This window comes from Larimichthys crocea, chromosome XII (genome assembly GCF_000972845.2).
Source record: "Larimichthys crocea isolate SSNF chromosome XII, L_crocea_2.0, whole genome shotgun sequence".
NCBI lineage: Eukaryota > Metazoa > Chordata > Actinopteri > Sciaenidae > Larimichthys > Larimichthys crocea.
In genome coordinates, this window is record NC_040022.1 from 19901451 (window position 1) to 19925966 (window position 24516).

The window sequence follows — 24516 nt, forward strand, 5'->3', positions numbered from 1 at the left end:
ATAGAGTCTCTTTACAGCTCCAGCAGGCACGGGAAGGACAAGAAAAGCAGAATCTCCAGATGTTAGCAAAAGCAATCTAACTGTGAAAAAAGCCATTTAGCGCCACAATTCGACAAGTCAGTTCAGTGCCGCTTGTACAGTTCTCCCCTCTCCCTTAGGTCCTCTGAGTCTTAAAATGAAAATGAATGTCTCTGCGCTCCATCTGAGTGTACTCCAATCATATACACATAGCACCTACACCAACCTTCCATTCACGACATCCTGCCCTGAATTCCCCGGGCAGCCCAACAGAGCCTCACCCTCAATTTGATTCCTGATTCCCTCTCTTACAAGTTGTTTGTCTGTAGAAAGCAGCTGGTGTGATGTTTATTCCCCAATGCTGCACAGATTTACTTGACCCCACCCCCATCAATAAAAGTTACAATCATGCCTCGTGTTTGGTTTTTTTTTTGTGCGGCCATGCAGACATCTCGGTGCGACAGCGGGAGAGGGGGGTGCAGAGAACAGGCGGAGGGAAGGAACGTGTGGACACTTTAGTGTTTGTAAAGTGACTCAGTGGAGCATTGAGGATTCTTGCTGAGAGAGGCCCTTTGATAGGCGACAGGCAGGCATAGTGTTTGGCAGGCCACAGGAGGCTGGTGGTGTACAGGACTAATGCAGCAGACACCAATTCTGCGATCAATCATGTTTAACAGCCAACAACTGTGCTGGCAGAGCATCCAGGCCGACTCAGGAGCTGGGATGGGATGCTGAGGCAAAAGTGCTGTGCCTGTCTTTTCCCTGTTCTGTGTAATGTGTGTGTGTACTGTCTGACAATTTGTCTAGTTGCCCAGGTGTGTGTTTAAATGCAACAACTAGGTGCTGGAGTAAATGCTTTATGTTTGTGTTTTTATATCTGGGTGTCTATTTTAATATAAGGAATTTGTGGCGACTGTATTTGGATGCGGAGTAGATGTTTACATCTTAGTTTGTATTTCTGTACAGTATCAGTGTGTGTATGTGGAAGCCCCTGAGGCACCGTCAACATTGGCTTCAAGAGCCATTCCCTTCTCTTTCTCAACCACTTCAAGTACGTAATTTCAGAGTCGTGCATTTTCATGTGACTTCTGGCATTAGTTGAACGTCTCGTCTCAGTGACTGCGCTTTCCTCCCCTCTGGCAGAGCGGGGCTGGGGTGAGATGGGCGGGTGGCTGATGGAGGGGTGAAAAGTGCCATCAGACCAGAGGATGTAGCTTCTGAGGCGATCATCTTCTGATGCCAGGATTCGACATAGCTTTGAAATGCAGTGCAGTTTCAGCTGTCACGTTCCTGACAACGGGAAAGAAATGCTACAGTAGTGAGGAATCTTCCAAATGAACACTAACAAGGTTTTACTTTTTAACTTGTGAATATTCAGATATTACAACGACGCCTGAAACAAAATAAGCCATTTTTATTGCATTTTTACAATGTCTGCGCTGTAGCCTGGGCTTTACGAGTTCAGGGTGTTTAGAAAAAGAAGCTAGCTGTCAGTAATGAGGAGTTTTTATGAGGGTGAGCTGTCAGACTCAAGTTTCCTCCTCATTAAATTAACTTTTAGAGAGACTTCCCTGCAATGATCGTGCATCTCCTATTTTGTTTCCCTCCACATAACTTTAAGACACAATCAACAGTCACAAGTTTTTGGCTCAGGTAGATGCAGCTGACTTACGGATCACGGAAAAAACGCTTTCTGGGAAAGACACGAGATACAGAGCCAGAATTTACAGTAAAGGCACTCAGAAATTGCTTCTAATCTTTCTTTCCTGGTTGAGGCGGTGAAGTGTTGCAACGCTGCTCCGGTTCTCCTCTCCCTGAGTGTTGATAGTGCATTCTTGCACAGAAACTCTCCTGGCATGGTAGATACTAATTGCTTCAAATGATTCAGCTTTAAGAATCTCTAAGGGTATGTGCGCTTAAAGAAGACAGTCAGGGAAGGTTATTTGTTCCAGTGTGCTTAGCGGAGTGACAGCCTTCTCTTCTAAGGTTGTGCTTGCATGTTTATCTAACAGTTCCTCTGCTGATTTTATTATTACCTATTGGACTCACAGCTCATCATCGACAGAAATCAGTTATAAATTGACTTGCATGCATTCTCCTGACAGCTGTCCATTTCTCCACCTCTCTCTGCTGCACCCATTCCTCCAACAACCTCTCTCTGCTATGTCTCACTATCTCCACTCCCCCTCCATCTTCCTCGATCTGTTTCTCACCTCTGGGTTTAGCTCATACTGCCTGCTTTCTGTTGCATCACTGCCACCACCTCCACCAATCTCACAGTCTAATAGCCAGTGTCGGGTGCTCTTGTGGGTGGGACGGAGGGCAGGCAGCAGCTGGGGAAGGCACAGGAGGTACCGACTGCCTCCAGCTTCCAGAGGCTGAGGTGATTTTCAGCAGCCGGTCTGGCAGCCGCCCACCCCATCGATGCAATCCAGTTAGCCGACCTTACGACTTATGATTATCTGACTATGTGGATTAATTAACACTTAGACTGCACTAATGTGGTGGTGTGTGTAGGATGGAGAAGTTGGAGGCATCTGGTGTAATTGTGGTGTAATTCTGGGTCACCACCAGTCAAGTTTCTTTTTGTTATATGTGCATAACTCTGTAACTACAAAGTGCTTTTGCATTGAAAGTTATCGTTTTGTTTCTCTTTTCATCTTTCTGCTGTACCTGTTTATTTTGCTAATGCAGGAAGAAAAAGCAGAGGGGGAATTAGTCAGAAAAACTTGATGATGAAGTGAGAGAGAGAGACAGAGCTTTTTTAAGAGACAATGGGAGAGTTGAAAAATGGATGTGTCGTGTATTCAGTGGTGATGCAGTTGAAGATGTTTGAAGAGAAACTCCGCCGACACTGTCTTAGTTGCATAACAAATTTATAACACTTACATTAAGTTCAGTATCGTACAAGTAAAACGTTCCTTGGAGAGCCCCTGGCCGAATGATGAGACTCTCTCGAACTGTGCAGAGCAAGCTCTTATATAAGCATATAATCAAACATAACTTACCCCAAGACAGGGGACATTTAGCTAAAAGAACTTCATTTCCCAAGATACCTCATTTATGGGCCTTAACCTTTGACCTGCCCTCTCCATTAACCTCTCTTAAAATAAAGCACACACACAGCAGGAAAAGGAAACCCCACTTGTGACCTAAGCCACCCCAAAGTCTAGATGGCATTAGAATACCGGCTAGCTACACAAATAAGTGTCTTAATGTAAACTATCTCTATTTAATAGTACTATTGTTAATATGTAACTATGCATCTATGTGCAGACACCTCATATTGATGAAACCGAAAGGGTGGAGAGCACTGCAGAGAGTATTACAGTGTGTGTAGAAACAAAGTTTAGTATATAATGACTCTACAGTTCTCGCCAGAGCAGCTCCTAAAGCAGAAATGAAGGGTTGTATGCTGATTCATTTCTGCCTTGCCTGAGCACTGCGCCAACATGGCTGTCTCAACCATTCAACTGCAGACCAATTTTGTGTGTTAGGAACATGCCGGAGGTGACTTATCCTGCACACTGGGGATCTCACACATGTCTGCTAGCCTTGTATCAAACGCAGATTCACTCTCTGCCCTGATCCTCCTGCCAGAAACCACCCAACACTCAGCTTCAGCAAAGAAAGTCATGTCAAAGTCACATCGTGTTTTTAATGAGTTGGGTGTGTCCTTTGTGACTGAAGATCTAAACGATAACCTGTATCTTTAAAAACAATTATGTAATCACATTTGCATCATGCAACACAATTCATATTGGCAGACCTCAGACTGTTTGACTAGGATAAAAAAAAAAAAATAAATGCTGGTTCCGAGTCTATTTAACCACAAAGAACAGCTTTCAGCTCTGTTCACTTTTTTATTTCATTACACTGATATTAAAAAGCAGCTGATCCCACCAGGATGTCATAAGGCTTCAGAAAGACTTCAGACTAGCACAGATGCATACTGAGCCTGAAGTTTCCACACTGCTTAATTACATCCAAGCCTTTAATTTGAATTTTTCATGCATGCTTTGAAACTGCTGTTTTTTTATGCCTTTAGCTGTCTGCCACCAAATGAGGATTATCTGGTGCTGGAACCTGAAAATGAAATTTTCCAAAAAGAAACTCTTCAAACATTACAAGATATCCTGACAGAAATACAGATAGGGAAGTTAATTTGGCGTGATATATTTAGGATTTTGTTCTGAAACATAACTTATCTATCTAAATCTAACACAGTATTTCGACGAAGAACAAGTTGAGGCTGTCGAGGTGGCAGTCAAAATAGAAGTCTGAGAGAGCACTAAATTAAATGGAAGTGTCAGTCAAAGTGTAAATGATGAATTGCTCCAAGAGCTGGATATAAAGTGGAAGTCTTGAGGAAAATGAACGCCAGTTCAAGTGTTTACAAAACAGACTTAAACATAACTGGAAGAGATGTCAGCGAAACGTTTCAGGTTTAAGTAGTACAAATGAAAGCAGTTAAAGCTAAACTAATATGATGTAATACATCTTTAAAGTTTGAAAGAAATCTCTAAGGAAATGTCCCCATTACATTATATATAGTCTTAATAGCTAGAAGACAATAATAGCCACTTTATTTTCTAATAAAAAAGTCTTTCCTTGTGACCCTGTCCTCGTGCCTAGTCTTCTTAAACCACAACTTTATGGTCAGCTCCACAGGGCAGTGGAAAGAACAGTAAGCAAACAATCCAAATTGAGTCAACATGTTGCTGCTTGCTAATTTCCTGTTATTGATTTAGCTTGTATGACAAATTAGAAACTTCTTGTGTGCCTCTCTGCTTGAGCTTGTGAAATGGGAAAAGTTTATTTTAAATTGAGGCAAACATTTGCCAATCAGAAACTGCTGAATGAGGCATGGTTTCATTTTTTGCTTTTCAACTTTCCCCGGTGTGTAAAAATAAAGCTACAGGCCATATGCGTTGTCAACTATTCTCCTTGAAAACTAACAATACTAAAATATGGATATGATGGATGTTGATGATGGACTCTTTTTCCTTCTACTAAACCCTTCCATCATCACTGACAAGACTATAACAACTCCTGAAGCCTGTGTGAGCCTTGACTGTCAAGGAACTGTCATACAAAGCCCATAATGCAGCCAGAACTCAAGTATAGGGGTTTGCTCTTTCCCCCCACAAAAAAAAAAAAAAATCCATCAAATCTTTCACATTTTTCCTTACCCAGCATTCTGCTCTGCTCTTTAAAACTTTAAGCATCCCCAGCCTTGACCACTGCAACACCAACTGCAACAAGGCTGCTGAAATATTCTTTGAAACTGAAACTCATCCACCATTCTCCCAATTCTTGCATTTGACTGCTCCATCCTTGAACAAGGCTAATAATAATGACCTGAACTATGCAGCCCATCGAGTGAGCGCTCCACTCCCACAACATGCTACATTCACCAATGTAAGACAGCCTGGTCATCATTGATTCAGCAATGTGAAATAACATTATTTTTTTAAATCGCCTCAAGAAGGGCAGCAAGTGCCTTCGTGAGTGTTAACTTCATATCTGTCCAGTATTAAAAGCTTGTACAGAACCTGATTCCATCATTCACTCAGTCACAGATCCTCTTCTGAACATGAAGTATGAACAGCTAAATGCCTTCAGTGCAGCGTAACTGTCAAATCTCTCATATGACACAGCACACAATCTAGTTTATCCATCTCCCTCGCTTCACACGTCGTTATTCATCCTCTTACATGTGACATGCTGCGATTAGAATAGATGGCTTTGCCTTCAGACAGGAAATTTCGACAGAAGATGTCAGTGTGACTGCACAAGACCACAGAGGGGCAACATGGCTGACACATATTGAAAGAGTGTTCTTAATGTCAACTTCAGTGTCATCGCGAAGAGCAAAACACACACACGCACACCGACACACACAAGCATTTAGACAGGCAGAAAGAAGTAAAGCGTACCATCACTGCCGGTCACTCACATACACGCCTTATAAATGCAGTGGTGTACAGTAAATAATAGGGGTTAGTAAGTAACATTGTTTTTTGCAACATGTTTTGTCACTTGATCTGTAATTTGAAGAGATTTTTGTGACAGCATGGTTGTTTTCTTGAACATGTGTCATCCATAGTCTGGCAGGTTTTATACACTCCAGTTTTCATGGGCCCAATTTCTTCTACTTCTGGCCGTGCTAAGCCAATATTCTCATTTTCATGTTTCACACACTGACTCCAGAACACCCAGATTGCATCAGAAATATTTCCATGACAATAAGTCTGAATAGGCCTCTTAATCAATCAATCTTCAAACATCACAGTTTGAATCAGGTTCAATAGAAGGTATTATGACACATGACACAGGCTTATTTATCCCCATCTTGACATGACACAGTAGAAAAAAGCACGTTTGATTAATGAAATTACTGACAGTTGAATTCAATTTAGTAGCTTCGGTTTCAGGTTCCTGGTATTGTGCATGTTGGTTCAATGTCACATGGCTGACTGGGACACTTACAGTTGTAAACACCTGTGCTTTTCTTACTGTGGCAAATCAGAATGCTCACACACACATTTGGAACATGAATATTACTCATATGTTTACTCAAAAGACAAGCAAATATGGCCAAACTGAGTAGAGGCACATAATGAAAGCACAGAGCCAGTTAATGCATCAGCGCCATAAACTTTATTCTATCTCCTGGCTGATCCTTTCAGTTTGGTTCAAAACTAATTTTGACATTGCAGCACACCAGCCAAATGATCTGTCTAAATAACTGACAGCCTGCCAGGGACTCAAGAGGAGACAATGCACCTTCTGTCGTCGCAGAAGGAAATTAGCCATCTGATATTTAATTTAGTCAGTGAACGCTGTGAAGAATCCTTTTACTTGGAAAGATTTCCTGTCAAACTGTTTCTGACAAATAATTTCCCACTCGTTTATCCACCACGTTGGACTGCTGCCCATAATCTACAACTCTATTTCAATCTGGCATGACACACAGATAAAAATTAAGGGCCTGCTGTTCTCAATTCACTGTCTGCTTAATGCAACATTATGTCGTCCATCATCAAAAACGTACTGTTATTTTGGTGCTCATTACCGAGCTTGTAGTGCTCAACATTTGGACAAAAGGCTGCAACAGATTTGTGCCGTTACATGGATGCAGGACATAAATATTAATTATATAGCTGTGGGGATTGCGGTTTAGCATATGAAACGGTTTCTCCGTGAGGGCAGTCAATTAGTACGCAAGCTCCTTTACAACAGCCACACAGCCTTTGATTGCAATCATTCAGCACTTACTCTCCATTTCCTCAATTTGTCTGTGATCTGTGCCACTTCATTTATTTAATCAGAGCTAAGATTGAAGCTATTAGCCACCCATTCTCTAGAGCTGACAAAGCAAGAAAGTCTGCAGGGTGGGAAAAGAGCCAAACTGAAAGTAAAACTGAAACTTTTCTCAACTAAAATGACAGGTGACCTTTTCAGTTAAACAAAGACGGATTTTAAAAACTTCTAAAAAAAAAAGAAGCAAAACTGTGTGTACCCCAAGGCAGAAATGTCAGGAGAGTTATATAGAGATGGTAGTGAACTGTCACCCAACTCTTGGCGAAATACCTACAGTCGATGTTTATGGTGGTTGTTGTTGAAACATTATTTTTGTATTTGTTTTTTGGGAGTTTTTATCAGCCTCTTTCAAATGAAACTTAAATGGTCTCCTCAGGAGCTTGTTTACTGGACTTTTTGTCCAACTGTTGTCTTGCTTAGAGACTTAGAGATTTGATGGCAGACGAAGTCAAAACAAATTAATTTAATCTCAGTGGCTTCAGTATGATAGACTCGGCTCCGCTCATTGTTGTAATTGACTGTTCACTAAACCCTTAGGGCAGGTTTGTCAAGTACTCATGTTGAAGCATTTTGCCAAGACGAGTAAGCGCGGATTCACACAGGATCAGGCGCTTCGGGAAAAACAGAGGTTTTTCAGTTCATTTTATTGGGGGTCATGCATTTCCGCACTGGCAGTCCACAACGCAGGGGTTGACAGAGAGACAGAGAGAGAGAGAGAGAGAGAGAGAGAGAGAGAGAGAAAGAGAGAAATAAAAAGTTGATGATATTTCCTGATTGTTTCATGGTTAAATACAGCACGTATAGACACACCCACAGCAACCCACCTTAGTTCCCCTCACCCCCCCACCGTCGGACAACCCTGCTACGGGTTGCTGCAATCCCTGATCCTGTGTTAATGCAGACTAGTGATAACTTGGTATATATTGTTTTTTATTCTTTCCTAAATCAAAAATACATGATTAAAAGTGTAAGGAACAGACTTACCAACACATCTATTGGCTCTAACAAAATTAATAAGCTTCAAATGTTGGTTCAGAATCTGCTATATACTACATAACTTTGTGGGGTTTTATGAGACATTAAAAAGAATGGTCTAGGATAGCACATGCATTACCATTTCTTAACTGTGTGAAAGTTCGCCTTCACTCTGTTGTAGTAGAATCCAGGACTATTTATTGGAACTGGGGAAGTTTACACTCCAGCACCTGAACTCATTACCTGGGATATATTTATGTTTACTAAACACATTACACAACTAAACATCGTTCCGTTTTAAAATATGAATAATAAAGCATGAATCTCATAATCAACTTACTTCTGGCTTCACCAAGAAAACCATGCATGTATTATGTTAGAACAAAGTTTCTAAAGTCTAAACTTCCACTTCTCATATTTCTAATATGACAACAAAACAAACCTGACTCAAGTGGTGAGGATGCTGACCTTTTGCCTGGGACATACAAGCTTTTACACTACACACCACAGTTACCCATTCATTCAAGCATTCATACACATGTTCATACACTCATTATGAAAGAACTAAGGAACAAAGAACAACATAGTGATAAAACGATAAAAAAAAGCCAGACACAGACACTAAGATAAGATTAGCTTAATTAACTAGTTACAATTCATGGTTGTTAGTTAAAAACAAGTCTGTCTCGTGACACAGTTTGTCTGAAAAAATCTCAACTAAGAGAGTAAACTTTAAGAGTTTGAAAACAATGGTCTAAACATTTTTTGCAAAAACCCATCTGAAATTAACATTTGCAGAGTTGTCTCTGGAGGGTAAATGAGCTCACTGTAAGGAATCTGTCAATCATTGGCATGGCTTGATTAGTCCGTCACTATGGAAAAGCATTTATTTGCTCTGTATCATATTATGGGTGCAGTGCAAACACTCTGACTGTCTGGTGAAACTGAGTGCCATATTAATATGTATATTCATGCAAATGCTGCAGTGTGAGTGGCAGTCTACAGGAATGCAGTTTACAGCATGGTCAGTATAATGTGAACTGATCAATGCAGGAGAAGAGCACTTAAACATACATTCATAGAATGTATCATAATTTATAGATGGCATGCATAACCACCACACCAGGCATGTAACATATGCTGAAAGTAGGTTTGGGTTTTTTCTGTCCAACTGTTCTGAGTGATTTATTTGTATGTGTGCAACTATGTGCACATACAGTATATTTACTTTCTTAGAATATCAGCCGTCATGTCTCCATGGCAATGAAACTGAGTGACAGCTGCCGACATGTGGCCATCAGGCAGAGATCCAAACTGAGCCTGAGAAACTTTGTGGACACTGAAGGTGTTTGTCAGTTTGAAAGTTTGTCTTTGCAAAGGTGCATGTGCATATGTCTGCCTGCCTGATTATGATTATACCTACATATGTTTAGAATTTTTTCAAATATTAATATTCATACAGTGGTGACCAAAATTATTAGAACTGAAAATACTGACCTTTTTCTTCCCTCCAAAACATAATTTCATTTTATACAGTTCATGAAACATGCAGATGGTTACTCTGAGCAGAACAAATATCAGATTGTATCCACTTTTAACTTTAATATTTGGTATGTCCACCTTTTGCAGCAATTAAAGCAGCACATATCTCTGGCATTGTGTCAGTATATTTCCTGAGAACTTCAACATATTGTTATCCCATGCCTTCTGCAACTCAAGCCAAAGGCTTTCCTTTGAACGTACGATAGATCTATCCAGTTTATTTTCCAACTCGCCTTAAATTAGGGTTGAGGTTTGGACTTTAAGTGGACCAGTCCATCATTTTCAGTGTTTCAGCAGATTCCTTCTGTCATAGGTAGTTCAGACAATAGTTAGAATAATGTTTATGGTCATTGTCCTCTTGGGAAAAAAATCCAGGACCAATAAGATAACTCCCAGATACTATTCTGTATCTCACCAGAATTCTGTGGTATACTGTACTTTTTTATCCATGATGGCATCAATTTCACCTGTTCCTGAGGCTAAAATGGCACCCCTCAAGGTTTAATTGTTGGTAAGATACACTCATTTTTATACCCCACTGAAGACACTGTTGCACCATTCGTCGTTGTGGCGTTGATGAATTTAGTGGCGTTGAATTTTCTTCTGCCTCTCCTTTTTTGGGTCTGGTGTAAATTGGTGGCATCATGGCCATCTAAAATGTACTTTACAGTGTTTGGACTGCATCCTCTTCTGTCTGTTTCAGGCTCTCTCCGACTTTCAATCTCTCCTTCACCCTGTCTGACTCGCACTCTATTCTGTCACTCCTGTATTTGACTTCCTAGGCTCCTCTCCAAACTGTTTTCTCGCATAAGGGAACATTTGGATGCCTCGTGGCAGCAAAAGTCAAAAACCTGTCTGAACGCATGGAGTTATCATAGCAGATTGCTTGTTCATTGAGGTCTGACTCATTTCCTCTTCTCCCTCTCTTTCTCTCACTGTCTCCAGGTCAGCGGGATCAATTCATCAATGAGCAGGAAACGTGAGCAGCGCGTGCTATTCATGGTCGTGATTATGGTGATATGCTACCTGTTGTGCTGGCTGCCGTATGGCATTATGGCTCTGCTGGCCACTTTCGGGCCACCAGGCTTCGTCACGCCTGAGGCGAGCATCATCCCCTCAGTCTTCGCCAAGACGAGCACAGTCATCAACCCAGTCATCTATGTCTTCATGAATAAACAGGTGAGAATGGGAGGGAGGGAGGGAGGCTGAGGTCAGTGCCTTTTATCATCTGCTGTCACGAAGCAGAAGGCAGGGGTCACCTCGCATCATTTTTTTTTTTTACAATGGTTTGATATAATGGAAATGAGTCATTGTTTTGTACTCCTATCAGATTTTATTATGGTCCCATCTTGACACTGAATAATCTAAATGAGGTACTTGTGTGTGGATGATGACTAAGAAGGTTTTTCGCATTTGAATCTAGCTATCTGAGGGGAACATTATTTCTGGAAACATGTATGATGGATTTGTACTTTTGTAAAGCATCACAGTGCTATCAAATGACATCAACAATTCAAGTGGAGTCACAGCCTGGGTTTCCTCTACCTCATCTTGTCCAGGTTCACATTTCAGTGCATCTCTCCTGTGTTTAACAAATCTAATCTATTCTGTGACTGCCCACCTAAACGAAACTTTTCATGTGATGCTAACCAACGCCTGGTACTCACTTGCTACTTGTCTAGACAAAGCCACAAATGCTGCTATGGACTGAAGTGTTGGTAATTAAACTCAATTAACCTTGACCACTTTAGACAATATGATGATTGGCAGTTATTATCTTGAGCTAGGGGCCTTTATTTTGAGTTTGTTGCCGTGGGACTATTATTGTGTTTATTTATTTGTACCACCTTGTTATATTTAATTTTAAGTTGCCTGTGAGGAGCTTAATAACAGCTGACACTATGAGCTTATGTTATATGCCGCTCTTAGCTCACTTAATTTCCCATTAGGTTTTTGTCACCATTATTATACAAGTACTCAAAATAAATACTTTTTTTAAGTGTTCATTTCCCTAATATGTGGTGCTTGAATGATATTAATATTTGTAAACACAGCATTAATTTCAAATTTCTGTCTAGAATATTAATAGAAAAGAATAGTTGTTGTTGACTCAGTCAATCGGAGCCTTTTTATTTAACAATATCAAGTTCAGCCAAGACAGAGATTAAAGTCCAGAACAATGCTTGAAAGGGATGCTCCTCCCCAAAATAAATTAGGTTAGTTCTGGGAAGGTATTTGGATTAGATTGGATTTAGATTTAAAGAGACACATTGCCTAACCAATAGGAACACTAATGTGACTGTGTCTTAAATAGATAGTCTTAGAGGACAGGTATTATTTAATTAGCTATTTTAAACAAAGCCGCTTATTTCCTGTAATGAAATGACATTCACATTCACTGCTTCAACTTTTAACACTGTGACAGTTCAGATAAAACCTTTGAGTCCTAAAAGTGATTCATATTTCATAACACATTTCTTAATAATTTTGATTGATCTATTATCCCAACATTCTAGCTTTAACCACTCATTTAATGTATTTTTATGAGTTACTAACTGGGCAGAGCAGGAAACTACCCCTTACTACTGGTTCTCAATGTGTGGGCCGAGATAAAGCAGATGCAAATACTTTTTTGTGAAGTTATGAGTACTTTGCTCTTCAGACTTCTAAAATAATACAAATGTAACAATCCACTGCAGGAAAAAAAAATAACTCTTTGGTTTAATTGTTGCCAACTTGCAGGTAAGTACACTTTCCCACACTATAAATGATATCACAATCTATGTGACAATTCATTTGTGATACAGTGTTCTGAACTCTACATATGTTAATACAAAACAATATTAGATAATAAATAATAATACAATAATAAAACTATATTATTAGTTTTACTGTGTGTGCATAGTGCATATTCCTAAAATATGTCAAATTACCACAAACTGATCAGGATGGGAGCACTGGAGAGGTTAATACAGGCCAACAGCATTCTTCCCCCTCTTGCAGGTTAATACAGTACTCTTGTTTACACATTTCCTCATTTACTTTGCTTCTTGCCATTGTGTTGTGTTCAATCCTTGGGTGTATGATAACAGCAGGTGCAAAACTGTCCACAGATTCTACTTGAAATTCCCACGAGGAAGTTCACACAAACATTTTTCCTTGTCGACAGATTATGAACGCAGCATCAGCATTCTTAAGAGTTAAATATTACTTATTCAAACATTTTGTCTTATTTGAAATCTGCAGGATTTCCAATGTCCAAGAGCACATACTATATGCTTATAACTATGTTTGCTCAGACAGGGTGGTCAGGTGTTGCAGTGGTTAGCACCGATTTCTCACTCTAACTGTGTGGAGGTTGCACGTTCCATGTGGGTTCTTTCCAGGTACTCCTGCTGCCTCCCACAGTAAAAAGATATGCACTAAATTGCCTGTAGACGTGAATGTGAGCATGAAATGTTGTTCGTCTCTCTGTGATGAACTAGCAACGTGTCCAGGGTGTACCTCGCCTCTCACCCAATGTCAGCTGGGATAGGCTCCCCCCAGACCCAGATAAGGATAAGTGGTATCAGGAGATGGATGGATGATTGGATGGATGGATGGATGGATGGATGGATGGATAAATGGATGGATGGATGGATGGATAAATGGATGGATGGATGGATTAACTGTTTGCTCTGTTTTTAGCTGATGTATTAAGTTTTTCAGCTGACACAGAAACTTTAAAGTCTAACTCCTCAGTAAAGGAGTCCAAAGGCATTAGATGTAATACATGAAATTCCTAAATGAGATTTTGAGAGCTTTAGAAATGTTATAAAATGATTAAATCCAAAGCTAAAGGTAACCACAGCTATCCTTTGTCCTTGGCTGAAAGATATTACTTTCACAGACTGAACTGCCTAGTGTTGAAAACTATTAGTATGGTGGTCTGGAAGTTAATTCAAGTTCTACTTTATACTGAGTTCCTCTCTCAAGTAAACTCTTTGTACAAAACAATCGGTGAGATTTAAGTTGTTTTGTTTCTTTGTGAAACACAGTTCATCATGGTGAGAAAAAAATAACAACAGATAACCAAGACTGTCCTCAGTTCCCTCTGGGGCCAACTGATAAAACTTTGTTCCTCAATATAATCTTTATCATCTCATTCTGTTCTATTAAGTGAAGCACAAAATGCTGTGTAAGGTTTTGGAAAATATTCCCTACAGACTCGGTCAGAAGGATTTCATGGACTACACATTTACACACTACTGTGTATTAGAGAGCAAATCTTATCACAGCCTCTGAAGCCATTCAAGTGTGGTACTGCTTTGTGGTTTAAACTTTCTTAACAGAGTTACTTGTCAAGAGTTATTTTATTGTGAAGTTGAAGTGAAGGTGAAGCCCACACATCATCTACCTCATGACACCGTGAGAGAGAGCGAAAGAGGGACACCAAATGTCCTGTATGTCTTTTTCAGTCTTCAATTCCTCCCAGCCCGTTACTATGGAAACTGTGAGTTGAGGCGAGTTGAAGACTAAAAATGCTGTACAGATACAAGTAGCAGCTGGTGTTTGTTTGTCCTATCAACGATCGGCAGCGGTCAGAGGCCTGAACCGAAACCTGCATGGAACAACCCAGGAATTATCGGTAAGTTTACACTGAATTATCTTTCAGGTCTCAAGTGAATACATGGTGGTTTGTACTGTGTGTCTGCTGAGAGGAGGCTCAAACAGCCACTTGAGGCTGGCTACAGAACATTACAATCTTCATGAGCCCCCGTATTAAAATGTCCAACTTCTAATCAGGAATCAAAAAAGGTTTTGGTCTCTAGAGCCAATTTCCTCTTTGTACAGAGTCTGTTTTTTTTTTTTTAAACTCAACTATGGGATAGTTTATTATTTTCAGAAACCTGCTTAAAGACTTTTTTTTGAGTTAGGCAAGAAATTGATAACACCGCTCACACCTGCCGTCTAGATATGGAGTTACACCCAGAAGCTGGTGAGTGTAGCTTACCATAGACTGGAAACAGAAGGAATCTGTTAGCCTGACTCTGTGCAATGGTAACAAAATCCATCATATTTATTTCTGACATACTCATTCAGGTTCATTCAACAGGTTGTACATTTGAGCTGTGGGGGCACAACCAGGAACCACACTCATCAAAGGTCCCTACAAAGGAGCAAATCAGAATACTTTACATGTTATTAACTATGAATTTATTTTATACTGATTTACTCACTACTGTGTTATGTAGACAGATTTTTTTTTGCTCTATTGTGGTGTTTCTATAATGCATCCCTTTAGAAGGGCCCCCTGACCTGATGAATAATAAATAAGTTTGATATAAAAATAATTAGTTACATAAAAATTATGCACAATACATCTGAAACAGGGCTGAGTAAGTGCCAACAATATTCTGGTGCACAGAGGGGCCAAGCTTTTTCCTCAGGCAAGTTTACAAATATGAAACATAGAATGACAGACACTACATTGCTACATTGATGGACATGAGCCTGCATTTAGTTTGCGGTTTAGAGTTAAACGAACAATTAGTTAATTTGGGAGCCTCTCTGTGTTTGAGAGAGTGACAGAATGGAGAAATACTTTGATGTGGTAGATTTGTTCTGCTTATTTTAAAGGATTTACCATTTATTGATAGTCAGTAGTAATGATCTGTGGTGTCATACTGACATACGTCATACTGAAATAATTACTTATGTTTGTTTCCTTTTGCCAGATTACTGCATCTTTCTATAAGGTAGACTGGTAGTAATGGCCAGTAATCTGAGCAATTAATATTCTGATCACTCTGTTGTGCACCTTCAGACAAATCTCTTATTATCTAGAGAGATTAAGGATGCACAGACTGACAGCCCTCCATCAGATATTTATCTAGATATAACTTACTGTTACCATGAAGAAGAAGTAACAAAAGAACAATTTTTTATTAGATGATATGACACTATATGATAAATTAAGAAAGTTATGTTGGATACGTCACAAGGTATAAAAACAACAGAACAAATTCGGACATTACTGCATGCATATTTTAAAGTAAAATAACCTGCAAGAATGTATTGTTTTGAGCTCATCAGTTCCTAAACTGTACCAACTATGTGCTAAGCCCTGACAAAGACATATGAATATTACAGAATATTACATGAAATGATAAAACTGTGAACTAGTGTACTGCATATATTTGGGAATTTCTGCACTGTTTATGAGCAATATCATGGATTGATTACACTGGGCAACAATTAGAAAAAAAATCTGTTAAGTTAGATTTCTACTGATTAAAACTAAAACTGGCAGGCTGATTCCAAAATTGCAGTCAGTTTTTTTCTAGCACGTCAAGTTTTTTCTCCACAGCTTACCCTTCAGATAAGCAAAATTCCACAGATTAGCTGTAGTAAGACTTGCCAGCTTATTACGATTGGGCTCATCCACAGCGACGTGGCAACTTGTTTGTGCAGTCACAATTGAGACAGTGCGGTGAGAGCTGTGTGCAGCTCCCAATAGGTCAGTACTATCAATATCTGCAAACAGAAAGCAAGCATAGTAGGAATGAAGAGGATTTGTGCTGGCTTTTCTCTTAACCTTGTAACCATGGGCACACCGTTGTAATATCTATTTCGATTTATGCTTTTTTTTTGTGGTTATCAAAGCTTGTAACTATTCCATCTTAGTGTTTTATTTACATAGGTATATATTTCCTTTGTTCCAGATCATGTCTGCTCCTGCTACTTCTCGTCGTAAATGCCTAAACAACCCTGACTCCTTTTGCTATATTTGTGCTAGTTTCACCATTCCAAATCAGAGGGCAAACATTAGTGCATTTGTCAAACAAGCATATTTTGCACATTTTAAAGTAAAACTCGGTGATCAAGCCATGGGCCCCTCACAAAGGGTGTAAGCAGTGTGTTGAGAGTTTACAGATGTTGACCAAAGGAACACGTGAAAAGTTGGCATTTGGTATCCCCATGGTTTGGCAAGAGCAAAAAGATCATTACACAGACTGTTACTTTTGTATAGTGAAAACAAGCACATATCTGTACAGTATTTTTCATATTTTTTAAGAAAACGGTGATTCTATAGTTAAAAAACTTGACGTGATAGAGAAAAACTGAGATCAGTTTTGGGTTCCGCACCCCAAAAATTGTTAAAAGCAGCTGTCAGACCTAACTCTGAAATTGTGTTCCCCAGTGTTATTCAGTGACTGGGAAAGCAGAACCACAAACAGAGTTACACAGTTGCACTTTTCACTTCATGATAACAACAGTGCAGTTGAGGCATAATTGACTGCAGCTCTAATCATCATTTGACCTAAATGGAAAATGCATTGGTGACTTTTTTTTAGGATTTTAGGAGCCTTTAGGCTGACTTACCTCATAGCTGTGATGCCTTATATTATCACTATATATCTTTTTAATTGGAATATTTAAATAGTACCATACTTTAATTTACCCCTTTGGCATTACACATAATACTGTGTATGCACTATTGTCTGAACCATTGCACTACTTTCATGTCCTACTTGTAGAGACTATCAAACAAGACACAGATTTTTCAGTGAATTTAAAAGATGAGTGGACTCTAACTGAACCACTTGGCTGAACTATAATTTTGTGGTCGTATAGTATAATTTTTTTTTTAACATGTAGCCAGTTCAGCATCATCTATTCAAACCTATTAAACAAACGATGACTCATCATAAAGATCTGAAATTGAAGCTCACTGCAGTTGGAGACTATATGGATGGTTATGTTAACAAGGCATAGCAGCAGCACCATAAAATAAAATGTTATGGGCTTATTGCTTCATTTGTGCTTCCTAAGAGCTCACAACAGTGTTTAACATTCCCTCTAAAGTTTCTGTTTTATTACGTGAGAACACATTAAGCCCAAATTGGCTAGACATCAGGTAGAGAGCTGTTAAAACCAAGACCAAGACAAAGCCGTTATAAACTTGAAACATGCTGTTTCTGATGTAATCAGCAGAAATTTTAAAAAAGGAGTGCTCAACAATGCTGTACTGCAAGTCCTTGGTAAAAACCACAGTAGAATTTCTTTTGGCTCTGCACCTGGACAGTGAAAGCTTACTACCCAAGTTTATATGTAGCTGCATGTAAGCATGGTAGGAAACAGTAACTATAAGCATTGGTGAAACATTACTGCAATGTCAACAACCAAAGTTTTGGTCTTTGTTTGGTTTCCAGGGAGTCGCTTGCTTACCCATATCAGAATCATCTCATTCCTCAGGCAACTTCAAACAGGAACTTAATAAGTTTGTTGCCTCAGACACGGTTCTTCAGCAAATAAATCTAGCCGTTAAGAAGTATTAAGTCAACGCCTCTGCCCATCACAGAAATTAGATGTTGCAGGAAATCTTGACTGTGAGATTTTAAAGTTGCAGCCAGTGACTGGGTGAGGAAATGATTGATACGCACAATATAAACTGCAGCCTTTTGCTGAATTGAGAACGTGCCAGGAAATCCCAAGAGGATATCATATGATTGTCATTCTGTTCACATATTCCTGCGTGGCACTCATTATTTTTTCAAGCTACAGCACTCAGATCTTTTCATTTTTATATTACATTCTGCGGTCTGCAGGAAACTTCACAACACTGAGTTTATTGGATCAAGTGAAGTCACAGAATTGTTGGATGAAGTAGTGGGTTATCTGCTGATGCCAGTTAAAAACAAACTTAATGCTTCCTGCCATTGACTCACTTCATTAAAAATCCCTTAAACCGTATTACGTGTAATGCATTGAAGTTATTGACTGTCTGCAGTGAAAGCACTGCAAAACTCAATTAAAAGAGTTAGGATCTATTCACTTTGCAACCAGTTCTGCAGTGTGGATATACACAATCCCAAAAAATGGGTAACCCATGCATATCTTTAGATTATGCTGGACTTTTATATAAAAAACTAAATTTTTGCAAAGTCAACTCCCTGTGTAGAGTCACGTAGAAAATGAAAAATACTTTATGTGGACAGACGTCTGAGCTTAAAAAAATAGATAAAGCCCTTATTGCTTGAGATGATGCCTGACATTTGACCCTCTTGTTGTCATCCACCCGTACAGCAGATCACAAAAAGCATCACCCGAACCTGATGTGAGCAGTCCAAGATCACTCTGCCTGAGTCATCACCAATCCTCTCTCTTCAAAATACTCCCATCTTCCTGTCATGCTTTATCTATTTATCTGTCATTGCTTTCACCTTTCTGTTGACCTTATCCTTGATGCTTCTGTGTGTTAACGAACTCCACCCTCCACCATTTGTCTGTTGCACCCTTTGCCTCTCTTCCATTTTTTTTCCCTTTTACTTTCCAGTGTTGTTTGGACAGCTTAGGGGGGCAGAGAGCATCCATCAGCATCAAACAAAGGTGTTCATTTTCCTATTTCTTTATATCTCCTCACTAGCCTTCACTCACTAGATCTATAGGTTATGGACAGACTGACACAGGGGACGAATGTATAGTACAAAGATACACTGTGAGGAAATTATTTTTCTCTCTCTGTCTCTGCATCTCTTTATACTGGGTATAAAGCACTGACGTGCAGTTTAACATCGAGTCAAATGACTACAAAGATAAGATGAGTTCATGGTGTGGTAGAAGAAATCATGTTTGAGGTTTCAAAATGAATAGTACTTACGCTGCCATTCAAAAGACCAAAACCACCAACGTCTATCAATACTTTACAACTTTCCCAAGTGTGTCCATGGCTCTCAGTCTTGAGCCCATTGCCTTTTAACCGAAAGTGTAAATCTTTAAAACCAGGCTGTATACAATATATAGTGGAGGCCAACTAATCTGCTCTGACAGGACATTTTACAAACTATAATTATTGCCAGTACATCCTGTTAATGAAATTAATTAGCTTTCCAACCTATTTGATGTTGGGGTGGTGTTTAACTCAGTTGGTAAAAGGTCTTATTATGTCTTAAAAAATCCACTATAAGCAGACCTCTAGTATACAGTATATATTGGACTATTTTCAGCGTAGATTTGGTGCGCTAGCAATTATTTACAGCAGTATGACATGGTAATGTATGTGGGATCGACTACAGCATCTGTGCTCATTATCGTTAAATAGCACATCCGCCAGTGCAGCAGTGTGGTAATTTTTTTTTTTTTTATAGATATTGGACAATAAAAGAACTCTATGACATAAATGAATAAGATATGTCAGGCTTCGGTTTCACAGGTAGTAGTTGTTGTCAATCCATTTTGGTCTTTCTATGGGACTTGATGAAAATTAACAAATAATGAATATTACCATAATAATGGTACTGCTTTAACATCACGTTACTTTGTTACAAAGTTTGCTGGGCATCTTCCTGTTACTTTTATTGATTGTATTCAATTATTGTGTTTTGATTAATCTATGTACTCATCAACCCCATTTTGTCCTTTTCCCTCTTTTACCAACTGTGTCTACATACAGTATAATATAATATTGTTCATAATTGAAATGTTTCCAATGTGAGCATTGACTTTTGTAGGATCTCCACTCTAACCACATGCTGTGAGAGAGTTTCATCATATTATGCACTCATGAGAAAATGTAGTAGACTATAAGTATACATGAAACTCAGAAAGTATACTAAGTATACTACGTTTACTTAAGAGGAGCATCTACAGAGTTCACAACAGCCAAAGACAAAGACTGGTCTAAAAAAATGGTCTAAACTGTGGTCCAATGCCTGCCTGTGTTGTGTATATGTTTTAGATACGGTTGGAAATGCCTAGAATTTAAAATATAACTGAACACCCTGAATGCATTGTTATGCTGTCAGCCTGCGGCTGGGGTCCTCAATTATTCAGAATCTTCCTATCTGTCCATCAACAGATACCCAGACTTTGAGCTGGGCACCACAGGAGCTTTGTTATGTGTATAGGGCTGGTGTAAAACAGGAAAATCTGCATGAAATCATAATCCTGAGACTTCCAGAACTATTTCTTGTATGGAAAAATGTATCTAGAGCTCTATTCACTATGTATTATATGCTAACAGATGTACACATTGCATTGCCTTTCCTCTTTACCTTGGAGTCAGCTTGTCCTTTCTATTCAGAAAATATTTTGATGTTGGGGCGTTGTTTAGCTCAGTTGGTAGAGCAGCAGCCCCATGTGCGAAGGCTCAGTCCCTGCTTCGGAAGCCCAGGGTTCGAATCCAACCTGTGGCTCTTTCCTGCATATCATTCCCTGTCTCTATCTCCCTGCATTCCTGTCACTATTCTGCTGTTCTATTAGATAAAGCTTGAAAAGGCCAAAAAAATAATCTTTAAAAAAAGAAAATATTTTGATATTTTTGTTGTCGCTGCTTCCGATACAGTATTTGTGGAGGTGTAGCCCTGTAACATTTTTTTGTGAAATCACTGAAACAATTTAAGAATGTGTTCAAGGTAACAGTTCTTGTTATCTGGGCATGCTTGACAACCTCCTAAGTCTAGTATTTGGTCAGGGAAGGATCATGACTATGGATATTAAAAAGGTAAATGTTGAGAGAACAGCTCCTGTTTCTTATATTTAGGTCAGATATGCAACTTCCCATACTTTCCACCTCACTAAATAAAGGGCATACTATCTCCTACATTAGCGCTGGAGGTTGGCAATGACTACAAATCATGAGATACAGAATCCTCCAATATGACTTAATTTGGGCTTCAGCGAACAGTCATAAATTGTTGGGTCATAAATCAAGAGTTGCTGTATGTCGCTTTTTTGGTTAGCCGCAATGTGTCTTTGTCATTATTCTCACACATCAAGTTGCTTATCAGACTGCAGAGGAAGTCTTGACTCAAATATTAGTTATACATTTTCTGGATATCCACTGGCTACAAAAGAAACCCTGAAACAGCACTACACATTATCACTCGCAAAACACTATGCGTTGATATGTTATCTATAGCTTGCCAAATAACTTCAGCTAATGTGATCCATGATACTAACTCATATAAAGTCAAAAAGTATCGTTTTTAGCCAACAATGAATGATAAATGATGTTACTATACGAAGAAAAGGTCTATAACTAACGATTGCTTTCTAAGCCAAGAGCAGGACCAATTAGCTAACTGTAACTGAAGCTAAGCTGAGGTCAGCAGGCTGGCTGTGGCTTGGCTGTACAGTGGGACATTGATTGCTTTGTGCTGGTGATTCACAAATGGCAAGCTAGTTACTATAATGAAGTCAACGGTCCAAGTAAACATTACAGATAGTAATGTTATTCGAAATATTAAAATAATATTCCACAGCAGCAACTTGAATCAAATTCATATTTGAGCAAAATCAGATGGTAAAACTTACAAATGTAACACATTCATTGGATTCCAAGGTCTAGCAACATATTATAGCAATACTCCTCTTGGCAGGTCTTTACAATTTTATCCTCTGTGGTCTCGTCTAATTTATCATTTTTTAAATCACACATTTGTGTTGTATGCTTGCCCCAGTTTTACAGATGTTTCCAAGGCCTGCTGCGTTGTGAGCCTCCTCGACGAGGATCAAGCATAAAGAGCTCCTCCAGGGTTGCCACCAAGGCTGGTAGAGGTCAAGCAGTCTCTGGTCACCGCCGTACCAACCACTTCCCGTTAATGGTAGCTTCCCTTGGTCAACCGGTGACCACTGTGCCCCAATTGGGCCCCTTCTTTGAAGCAACAAATGATGTCTCCAAAGCCCCCTCTTCAGACACCAACAAACCTGTCGAGGTATCATTAGAGGCCCACTTCGACGTCTGATGATAGGCTATGACCATGAAAAGTTCCAACATCCCCAGACAGGAAGTCATTAATAATGAGGAAGGTGGTTTTACTGAGGCTTGAAGAGCAGCAGCCGACCAGTTCAGCTGGAATTAATGCAGCGGTTGCATCAGATCTGCCCAGCTAGGAGAGATGATGGACCAGTAACAAAGGCAAATTTTGTATTTCCTCTAGACAATATGAACAGAAATCAGAGGCAGTAAACTCACAGGAGCTGGAGTGTTTTTCTGCAGAGAAAAAATATAGATCGGTCGTGTTAGAAATGAGCAAGTAAAGGATGATGTTATCACGATTTTTGGAAAAAGCACTGTTATGGTAACCGAGGAGGAACTGTAAGGATTTTGTGCAATATGTTTGTAGTCTCTCTCATAAAATGCCATCACTGAAATGTGTTCAGGGTGCAGGAAGAGGGATAAGATGTATTTTTGTATTGATTGCTGTATTTACAAAGTGAGGCAGAAGAACACACCTTATTTATCACTCCACTCATGTCAAATGTTCAAGTGTTTCCTAGAGAAGACAAGATTAAAATACTTTCACGTTTATCACTCATCACTTTGAAATCTCTAAGTGTTTTGTTAGATGTGTAGCTTTGCTAGCATTTTTTTCAAGGAATAGCAACTTTAAGGTCAAAAAATAGGTGCATGTTGGAGGTTTACTGTGTAATTTCTTCAATAACAACTGTGCAATGTGTAATATGAAATACAGTATCTGGTCATCAGCAGATACTACTGATGCAGATATTTGGCACTGTCAATAATCCAGAAAATTATTTTTAAATTGGGAATTTCCAGATGTACATACACCAGGGAAATCTGTTTTTAACTGTGCTCATTTGGTCAAAGCCAAAGTACAAGTATCCTTTGTATTCAGAAAATATTGTGGCCATAGGCTTGTTAAAAGAGCAGCCTCTAGTCATATTATCCACAATATTAAAACTACTACTGTGAACAATTGCCATCATCAGAGAATAAAGTCCAATCAACAGAAATTGTTTTCCAGTGGTTCCCAGAAAATAACAAAGGACTTTAGTTGAGGCAAGAAATATGTTTTAGATGGAATATGTTTGTTCTGTATATACTGTCTGACATGTGCTTGTCTGTTCAGTTTTTTGATAACTAATGTGACACTTTCTCCTTCTTGCAACTTAAAGATGACTGCAGAAGTGAATATCTGAGCTGCATGTGGCGTAGTACTTTTTGCTACTGAAGTCGATTATAGTGTGTGCAGTTTTTTTGTAGTTCGCTTTTAACACATCAACTGTTTTCTATGTGATGTCCAGATTTAATGTACGTGAGTTAATACCAAAGCTAAAGAAATTGGTATATTTTTCAGGGGTACTGCTCAATAAAGTTTTTTTTTTTCTCTAAATCAATTTGCATTGCTTTTTTGACAAAGACCTGTTTAAAAGTCGAAATTCAGGACTTTTTGTGATATGCAGCATACAGAAAAGGTATTTAATATAGTAATAACATTATAGTCATATCTAATCAGCCTTAAGCCATTGGCAATGCTCCATATATTTATGGTGGATGATGGATGGATGGATGGATGGATGGATGGATGGATGGATGGATGATGTGGTGCATTTGTTGGCCCTAACCTAAGCATGTCTGACTACAGCAGTAGTAGCAGCCGTATCATATAATTCTTGGACAAACCAGACTGTGACATCTACACCGCAACGCAAGAACAATGCTGTTTCTTTATCCCTGTGTCTCCCTTGTTGTCATTATTTATATTTATATATATCATACATTTTAATGAACCTTTTATAGGGCTCTCATTTGAAAATGAGACAGCTTGAAACCTTAAAAAAGTCAGCTGAAGAGAGAAAACCAGCTGTCTGGGCTAACATTAATTAGCCAGTTGTTACAGTCTGCTAGTAAAGGATATATTTTCATCC

General features: G+C 39.1%; 1 protein-coding gene across 1 annotated transcript in view; it reads left to right on the forward strand.

The window, feature by feature from the left end:
* The window catches only part of tmtopsa (teleost multiple tissue opsin a), a 52570-nt gene extending 28538 nt beyond the window's left edge, over positions 1-24032 (forward strand). The window contains exons 3-4 of the mRNA XM_010745732.3: positions 10807-11040; positions 22305-24032. Coding sequence (XP_010744034.3) covers positions 10807-11040; positions 22305-22589 — 519 coding nt within the window. The 3' untranslated portion in view covers positions 22590-24032. The remainder of the gene's footprint in view (positions 1-10806; positions 11041-22304) is intronic.
* The last annotated feature ends 484 nt before the right edge of the window (positions 24033-24516 follow it).